This window comes from Calonectris borealis, chromosome 15 (assembly GCF_964195595.1).
Source record: "Calonectris borealis chromosome 15, bCalBor7.hap1.2, whole genome shotgun sequence".
In the NCBI taxonomy this organism is placed as follows: domain Eukaryota; kingdom Metazoa; phylum Chordata; class Aves; order Procellariiformes; family Procellariidae; genus Calonectris; species Calonectris borealis.
In genome coordinates this window covers 5,650,954-5,660,524 of record NC_134326.1, presented here as the reverse complement: position 1 = coordinate 5,660,524, position 9,571 = coordinate 5,650,954, and the positions used below count along the sequence as shown (strand labels likewise).

Here is a 9,571-nt window from a genome sequence, read left to right as displayed (position 1 = left end):
ACACTGTAAATGATCCTACTCACAAGTTAGATGATAGCAGTTTACTGCAGTTAAACCCTGGTTACATTAAAACAACCTTAAGTTTATCTATTACTGGATGTGTCCACGGAGTAGTTCACTGCACTTAAAATTGTACCAATTCACTAATCAGTTTTAGTTGCTAATTAATTTTCCCCAAGTGTTTGTGTTGTGCAAGTACCAGGGTTTAGAACACTGTGAACAAAACATTAAAAAAAAAGAAGTTATGTTTTCTGAAAAATCCTTGGTTCTAAAAAGTCTTGTCAATGAGATCTCCATTTAAATTGTGGAGTGGGAGGAGCTGATTTATCCATACAAGCAAATACCTTGATGCTGAAATCTGACTGAAACAGAAGTATTAGCATGTTACTATTTTTTCTTTGCATAAATCTTTAGAAAGGTGTACTTTCCTTGCTAAACACAATTGATATTCATACAACACCTCATTTGATTTTAGCACCGTTTATTTCTAGTATAAACACACAGTGGCAGGCATAGAAGAATAAGCAGATAATCTGAAAGAGGCAAGCATTTCAGCTGTTCGGAAGCTGGTAGCAGCAGTGAGGTTGTCAAAGTATGATTGATTGAAGTATCTATATTTGTACTAATTTCCCATAATTCAGAGACGCTCACATTCTAACATGAGAGGAATTTGTTGCAGAATCTCTCTGTCTGGTTTAGACTTGAGGTATCCCTCAGTAGCAGGGCTGAGCATGTCTGTGTATCTAAATGCAGCAGATCCCATGGGAGCCATAGGCAGCCAAATGGAAGCTATAGATTTCTTGCCTGCCTATGGCCTGTCATGACTAATACATGAGTCAGGGGACACCTAATCCCCTCTACCATATTATATGTTGGCAAGATGGTGAAAGGCCTTTGTTGAAGCAGGAGTTATGACTACTTTTATTATCATAGTTCTCATGGTCAGAAAGCAGCTACTAGCCCTTACAAGGTTTTAGAGTCTTCTAAAATCCCAGTTACAAAGTTGCTTTAAAAATCCACAGTGGTTTTGTCCTGAAAGACTTAAAAAGTCTAAGGGCATTCTAGCATTGCAGCATTTATGGCACAGATCCAAATGATATTGCCTTTTCCATTAATTTAATGTTCAACCTGCATTTCTAGAAATAAAGCTCAGTTCCTTTGTTTTGCAATACTGTATTTTACATTTCCTATGCTTTTGTAATGTCCTTGAGATGACATTGTTTTGCCTGCTACACCTTGTTTTTTCTGATGGTGTGGTTTATTTTGTGCATACAGTGGGCAGATGATTATTGGAGTAAGACATGAACACTTGTAGAAGTAATCTGCTAGACAACCAAGAATAGAGATAATTTGTCATTATGTGAAAATGTCTGTATCAATGGATACTGAATTGTTTGTGAATTCAGTGTGTGAATTCTTTGAAATGAGGTAGGTTGCTCAGTATACTGAGTTGTAGATGAACTTTCTTCTGTTAAGAAAAAAATTTCCCTCTTCTTTGTGACCACGTGAATAGCTTGTATGAACTTCTTCGGCAAGGTATTAAACTGTGCTAATACACCAGGTTTGGGGTTATACACAATGTTAACAGTACAGCCTAAAGCTTCATATTCATTAAAAATAGATCTCTGCACCACGGGATTATCTGGCAATATGTATCATGATCTGGATCAAATGTAAACAATCAATTTGATTTCTGACTAATTAGCTAAAGTACATGATGCAGAGTGCTTTATGTTGGCTATATGAGGGACAAATGGTATGCAGTTTGTCATAAGGTTTGCCAGGATGAGGTTACTACTACAAAATTTTGAACCTCTTTGAGTCATTAGAGTGGGTTTGCACTATGTTGCACTTTGCATCATGCAGGCACGGTGCTTTTGATCTCCGTTCTCCAAAACTGTCACACTGTGAAACAGCATGATGACCTAAAGGTGCTTGTGAGACTAGCAGGTATCATGCTTTATTTTGCTTTATCATTTTGAAAGATCCAGTTAAGAGGGTAGTTAGGAGTATCTCAGCCAAAACATTACAAAAGCGTACAAAGAGTTCCCCATATTATTCCCTACCTTTTGACCCCTGTGCTTTTGCTTCCTACTGTGTGCTGGTGTGTACGCACTTCTCCCAAGTCACTGCATTTCAAAAACGCTGAATGTATAGGTCACTTTGGAGTATAAGTGAAAATGCTGAGGAATCCCAGTTTTAATGAAATTAGTTTGAACTTTTCGTAACCCAAGATTTCAGACAATTATGGTTTCCCTTGTAAGAGGGCAATCAGTGTGAAGAAATACTACTGTTGGCTGGAGTAGAGGGGTACGTAGGAGCTGAGCTAAAAAACCTATGGAGAACAACAGTTCTGCAGGGGCTTGGCCTCAGCCTTGCAGATTTTGGAGCTTTGCTTAAGAAATCGAGAGGAGCAAATCTTCGTATAACACAAGGAAACTCTTGTGTTATATGGTTAATCAGGCCTCCAACTGGTAGAGATGCGCACTCAAGGCTGTACAGTACTGGAGTAAAAAGAAATGTTAAAAACATGATGTATCCTGCCTACAAAGACCTCATCAAACCCAATGCATTTGGAAGTAATGATCACTGAACTATGACTCCAGCATCGGCCTCCATTTTATTTCTAGAGTTTTTCAGCCCTAAACATGATCTGTTAGCATAGCTTTGTCAGCATACCACCTTTTCCCAGCCTTTTTATATGGAAGCCTCACCATTTTTCCTTCTCCTTTCTCCACTTCAGGGCTTACTACCTTCTTCTTCCAGCCCTGCCAAGAACAGGAGTCTCAGTAGTGAGGACCCCAGGGCACTATTCCTGGCTAGACTCAATTGACTCCAGTTCTGACCAGCCCTGCTCAGCAATCACAGCTTGAGCAAAGTTTATTCTTTCCTTGCTGCCTTTTGCCTGCGTATGAGCATCTGCACCTGAAGTGCCGTACAGGAACACGTATTGCAATGGTTCTCAAGCAGTAAGGTGTGCCCATAGTACTGACAAAGTACCATTTTTACTGGCACTGTTTATACTCCAATTGGACTGTGTTCCAACAGTCAGTTGGAAGAAAAATGTTGCTGATTGGATCGCGTCTATGCTAGAAACTGTGCCAGCACACACATGCCAGGGAGGGATCAGACCTTTGCACTCCCTTTCAGAGCTCTGTAGCCAGAAGCCTACAGTTGTCTTTGTACTTCATTGCCCTAAAAGCAGTACTTGCCATTCTTCACCTCAGTCCTTGCTTTACTTAGTTCTGTGTGATACTTTGCTCAGATGTCACATCAAGGTAGGTCTGGTAGTAACGTGCATTCTCAGGCAGCTGCAGAACACAGCTAGGGGTTGACCTTGCTAAAATGCAGTACACCAAAACTTCATAAAGATTAATTTGCAGAGGAAGTTTTACAACCTTCATCTGTCTCTGGTTGCAGAAGTAATATTTTTTTCCTTTGTAAAGCCTGGCATATTTTCAAAGCATGTATTCACTCAGCAACCACTTCAGTGTATTTTAACTGTAACTATGCATGCAGAGCACCTCAGGGAATAAGTATTTAGATACCACTCATCCAAGTCCATGATGCAGTTAGGTGAATTTTTACTTCTTGGAATAAATGAACCCTGAGCAGTAATAGATTTGCAAGTTTTTCTTGTTTTCAAGGGTTTTTTTGGCAAAAATGTAATTTGTTGAGAGGATCAAAAATTACTATATTCTGGGTCTTAGTTCATTGTAAAAGTGTTTTTACTCATTTGAGCATTTCTTAAACATTTTGTTCCATTGACTCTTCTGTAAATAATGGGGTTTTTATTAGCAATACTTGTAACATTAATATTTGCAGGACTACAAATATAATTCTAAAATATATTTGTATGTTAGTAAGTTAATTAGGAACCTGTAGGCAATGTTGCTCAAACAGCTTTTTGCATGTTTGTAACTCAGATTCTTATGGAGAAAAAAATTATTTCAGATAGCTTTCTTGAGGAGGGAGGTACTCGCATTATTATTTCCTGAAAAATAAATCATCATTTGTTTTTTTTGTCCAAGTCAACTTTTCACCAGTTGTCGCTTAGAAAATAAGCCAGCACCACTATGTTCCACTTAACTTTTGCGTGTTTAACGTGTATCTCTGCATAGGCTAGTTAGCATTTACAAACTCTGAACTCTCAGTCATTCAAATTAAAATAGCAACTCGTTTGTACATAGTTGCAGTACAAATGATTTTATGTGCAGTGAAAGCATGTATTTTTTTTAAATAACAGCTGTAGAGACGCATTTCTAAGCTGGCAATTTGGCCAGCTTTGTCACTCTGTACTCAGTATTTCAGTTGTATTTCCAGTGAATTTTTTTTCATACCTTTCAAAGCAACAACAATATGAACATGACATTAGTGAATCACTAATGCTTAGGGAGGGGGGAAATCTTGGTGGTGCTGCAGCACAGAAGATTACGTGAATTGATTAATGTGTGACAAAGCAAAAAAGTCTTCGGTGCAGCCAGGAATTGAAATCTACAGGTCAAAACTCGTGTTTCTGCAGAAATTGTAGGTCTAAAGCCATCTTAAAGGCCTTGTCATACCAGGACATTCTTTAATTGCATGGGTTATTAAGGCTGAGTCAAGTTCCAAATGTATGTATGTGCCTTGAACATAAAAAAAAAAAGCAAGTATCACTTCTGAAGGGAACTGCAGCTATGCTTTTAACTACAGTGCAGTCTTTCATGCAGTGACACAGTTGTAAGAGCTGTCCTTATTCTGAGACAGGTGTTGGTGAGATTGCAGCTCTGCTTTTTCCTCCTTCAAAAGTGCAGGGTGCCATGCAAAGCAGTAAGTATTTTTCCAAGTCATAGAAGGGCTAGAGGCTTTTCCTTGTTACTTAATTTTAAAGAATCAACTTTTGTCTGTATAGGTACAAGTGAAGTTATCGGAACTTAGCTGAAAAGAGCTGTGCTGAACACTGCCTCTTTCCTGTTTGGAAATTCTGCTAAGAAGTTTTATGAGCTCTCTGCACCAATCCTGCAGCAAAGAGGAAGCAGCAACTAATGATTTCCCATCTCAGTTCACCAATTTAAGCTCTAAAGAAAGGTTTGATGATTAAGCTTGAAATTTTTTTCTCACAAGATTAATCCTTACTTTAGGGAGTAACTCCATTTATATCAGTAAGATTACTCAGATGAGTAACCAGCTACAGAATTTGCCTGTAGTACTGTGATTGCCTAGGGGGAAGTACAAGCAACTCTGCAATTAAAATTACTGAAAGAAAAGGAGGTCTGACCTTTTCTTTTTTCTTTTTTTTTTTTTAAGTATAGATATATGCCTACTGTTTCATTGACGAGTGACAATGGCTTTTGCATTCTGAGGTGTTACTAGCAGCAGCACAAAATGGGTTTTCTTTAAAAAGAAAGAAATACTAAAAGCTAAAGCTTCATTGTGAAAGGTGGAAAGAGGAGGATCTCTGATGAGGGGTTTTAACTTCAGGGCACCTTAGGCTTTCTTTATGTGCATCACATCAGTGGAAAATTCCTTCATTCATTTAGGAAGATAAACAGTTGTAACTTTCAGGTTTGGTTGATGTGACATCAGTGACTGGCTGGGACTGCCAGCATTCCAAAAAGGATATCGTCCTCATCTGCAGCCACTCAGGGCTGTGGGGTGGAGCCTGCACACAAGCTGAAACATTTACAGGTGCATAAGTACGTAGGGAAGGGCACAGGTGATGCACCTGTCTCAGGAAAGGAGCACTAGCACAGGTGTGTCATAACTTACCGGCTGCCTGTGTTAGAGCATGAGCTCCTTTGATCCACAAACGCACTCTCCACCACGCTGCAGCCCACAATTTCCAAATATTGGTCAAGAACCTCCAGAGATGAGTATCTACTATGAGAACTTTTTCCATCCACAAAACATCCCTAGTCCACAGCGACCGAGCACCTTTGAGACGACGGATTACAATGCCACTCCCAATCCCTACCTCTGGCTAAACGGACCTTCCATTACCCCACCACCATATCTCCCAGGATCCAATGCCAGCCCCTTCATTCCTCAGTCTTACGGGATGCAAAGGCAGCTCTTGCCTAACATGCATGGCTTGGGAGGAACTGACCTTGGCTGGCTTCCTCTCCCATCCCAAGAAGAGCTTATGAAGTTGGTTAGACCACCTTACTCCTACTCTGCACTTATTGCCATGGCTATCCATGGAGCACCCGAAAAGAGGCTGACTCTCAGTCAGATCTACCAGTATGTGGCTGACAACTTCCCGTTTTATAACAAAAGCAAAGCTGGCTGGCAGAATTCCATACGGCACAACTTGTCTCTCAACGACTGCTTCAAGAAGGTGCCCCGAGACGAAGATGATCCAGGTATACCTTGCTCCCCCTCTTTTCCCCTCCCCTCTAATTAAACGTGATTAATTTAAAAATGCCTAATACATTGTAAAGAGACATAATAGCCTAGATAGAGGACATACACATAGTAGTTCTTCTGTTTTCATAAGTCTGAACTAGAAGGCAACTATGCGTAGTTGAGGTCTGAATCAGTGTTGCTATTAGACCTCTGCAGGGAAGGGAATTCTTTACTGCTCCAGGTCTTCCTGAGAACTGATCAATGTGCTGAGCATGAGGCTCAGCAAGCACAGGAGCAGTCTAACTGAGCAAGTCACATTCAAAACCCATTTGGTGTGATGCATATGACTTATGTCAAACTTAACTGGGAATTAATGGAAAGGGGATAAGGCAAACTCAGATTTGTCAAAGAAATCCAGTAGCTTTAGGAAGTCAACAATAATTCTCAAGAGGAGAGCAGGCTGCTTTTATTTTGTTTGTTTCAAACAGCGTTTTGCTTGGAATCACACCTCTTGGCTGATATGTTGTCAGATTGTTCTTTTATTTATTGTTTTCTATAATAGCTGTTGAGAACCATTGGGAACATTTAAAAGCCATTCAGTTATGCTGCCACAGAGGGCCAAAAATCTGGTTCTCTCTCGTTAGAAACCTATTGTACCCCACTGAATCTGGAGGAGCAGCCCAGTGTAGGATTTGATTACTCTCTGCTGTAAATTCAGAGGACGAGCTATATACTGAAAAACTCCTTCCCTCACACAGAAAACAAAACAAAAAGCCCTCCCAGTGGCTCCACTTGTAGTTTTACCTGTGTGAAGAGTCAGGGCTAAAGGATACAGCCCAAAACCTTACACTTTTTTCTGAATTCAACAGACTTCTGCTTCTGTGTGATTAAAAAATACATATGGTTTTTGCTCAGGCAATTGTTCTGTTTCTGTGAAATGAAACATTGTAAAGCCCTAGAAGACTGCTCTTTGCTGTCTGTGTGCATATTCTTAAACTAAAAATGTGCTTTTGTCCCCTTTGACAGGAAAGGGGAATTACTGGACTCTGGACCCGAACTGTGAAAAGATGTTTGACAATGGAAACTTCCGCAGGAAGAGGAAAAGGAAGTCTGACATCGGGGCTAGTGCTGCCACTCTTGCATCTGAGAAATCAGAGGATAGTGCCCTGACTGGCAGCCCCAAAGCTGTAGAGCATCAGGATATCTTGGAAAACTCATCATCTGGGACTGACAATTCACCTGAGAAAGGATCTCCACCGCCATCTTCCAGTAGCCCGTGCCTCAGTAACTTCCTCTCCAGTATGACTGCGTATGTTGGCAGCTCTAACTCAGTGAGCCGCTCAGTGCCTTTGGGACTCAACTCTGAACCCATTGACAAAATGGGACAGAATATGGTAGGCTTTAATTCCTACTCTCCACTCTCTAATATCCCCAGTCATGGTGTGGGAGAGTGGTCCAATTCTATGCCTTCTAGCCACCTTGGCTACAGCAACTCTGTGCTCAACCAGTTTAACACCCATTTTTACAGCAGTATCAGCACAAATAACACTCTGTATTCCAGGGAAGGAACAGAGGTTTAAATGAAGGATTCTAAAACACCAAAGTACAGCTATTTATGAGAGGAAATGATCTCTGGGCAGATGATTAGCGTTAGCCTGTTGTCTCTGGGACCCACACTGCATCCTACCTTCTGACAGCCGCAAACTTGTTACTCATTATACTTATTCAAATCACAGACACTCCACATTCAGCAGCTCCACATAAAAATTCAGGAATTATAACAGCAAGAGTAGTGAAGAGTTCTCCTGAGACACTGTACTTGTATTGCTGCCAACCATGGCCCTCTACAGACATCCTTAAGAAGTTACTGTTTGCCTTAGGCATGAAGCTTTTTCTGGCATATTGCTATGCTTTTAAAGTGCTAATAGAATGTGGTTATATCTCTAAATATCCTGTCTTGCTGATATAGGCTGCCTGTACTAGACATGCTTAGCAAGTTCTTATTTGGCCAAAGCTATTCTGAGAGTGAGTGCTGTCTTTGTTTTTCTCTAATACTAGTGTATACATTGTCTAAATTTTGATCCCCTTTCAACCCCAAGGGCAATATGGCTGTGAAGCAAGCTGGCATCATCATGGACACAACAGTCATTTTGAAACTGAAGGGAAGCATAACAAAATATAATGGAGTTTTCTTCTGCTGGTGCAATCAGTTCTTAAGGTTTTCAATTATAATTACAGGGTCTTTTCTTTTTTTTTTTTGCCTTACACATGCAAATCTATTCACATAAGGAAAACAGAATCTGTCCTGAATATATATATATTTAATACATGTGTTTTCCAAGAAGAAAACACATTTGTTCTATCTTAACATTCTACATGAATCATTTCTACTGAATAAAGAATTTGAATATTGGGGGACGTGGGGGGAGAAGAAAGGGGAGGTAGAAAGTTTATTTGTCTCTGAGTTTCAATTCCAAAGGCTGGATCTTTCAAAGCATCAATTGCAGATATTGTAAGAAGTGCCTGCTTTTGTAAAAGTCCGTGCTGTTTGTCCTTGTGTAAATATTAGAAATAATGCTTATTTTTCTTACACTCTAGCTACAAACAAAACTTTAAAATGTATATGAAGTTTTTTCAAACCAAGACTTGAATTGAGTTCCACATTTATGTAGCGTAATATCTCAAACTGGATAGCCTGCAGCATACATAGACAGTAAGTTTAACTGTTCACATCTGGCCACTGACTAGACTTTTGGAATGATAGATAACATATTAATGCATTGTAGTAGGTACCATTTTGTCTTGATTTTTTTTTTTTTAACTCTACGTGGGTATAGTTTTGTTATGGGCCACCCCAGAAGCATTTTTAATAAAGCATTTGTATAGAAAAGTGTGTACCTGTGTGTGTACTATGCTCCTTATGTCTTTAAAAGTCTCCTTAATAGTTTGACTTGAGCAATTTGCCTGAGGAAAGAGCAGTGTAATAGTCACAGGTCAGAGGCTGAGATAGCATATGTCTAGGCAATCAAAATTTGCATGCCTGAGGAATATAAGTGGCTGCTATTACACAAAATACTATCACTAAATAAAAATCATCCTTAGAGTTTCCCTGCTGGAGCTAAGTTGTGCCGATCATTTAAAATTTCAGAAACCAGACTATGTTTTCACATGCTAATTGGCCAATATGACTGCAATCTTTTCTGCATTCTTATTTATTATTTTATTTTTTATGTTTAAACTTTTTCAC

The 9,571-nt window shown here is 39.6% G+C and overlaps 1 protein-coding gene across 2 annotated transcripts; it reads left to right on the top strand.

The window, feature by feature from the left end:
* Positions 1-4,589: 4,589 nt before the first annotated feature.
* On the top strand, positions 4,590-9,221 carry FOXI1 (forkhead box I1). 2 transcript variants are annotated; one of them, XM_075164092.1, is made up of 3 exons: positions 4,590-6,341; positions 7,351-7,718; positions 8,424-9,221. In XM_075164092.1, exons 1-3 carry the CDS (start codon positions 5,768-5,770, stop codon positions 8,610-8,612), a joined length of 1,131 nt encoding a protein of 376 aa, XP_075020193.1. In that variant the 5' UTR covers positions 4,590-5,767; the 3' UTR covers positions 8,613-9,221. The 2 variants fall into 2 exon arrangements, with proteins under 2 accessions (XP_075020193.1, XP_075020194.1); XM_075164093.1 differs by having other exon boundaries at positions 7,351-8,552.
* Positions 9,222-9,571: the final 350 nt, after the last annotated feature.

Excerpts from the sequence above, each read along its gene's own strand:
- FOXI1 (XM_075164092.1), top strand. The coding sequence starts at position 5,768 with ATGAGCTCCTTTGATCCACAAACGCACTCTCCACCACGCTGCAGCCCA. Across the intron at positions 6,342-7,350 it reads CCGAGACGAAGATGATCCAG|GAAAGGGGAATTACTGGACT; the intron begins GTATACCTTGCT and ends CCCCTTTGACAG. Across the intron at positions 7,719-8,423 it reads ACAAAATGGGACAGAATATG|GGCAATATGGCTGTGAAGCA; the intron begins GTAGGCTTTAAT and ends TTCAACCCCAAG.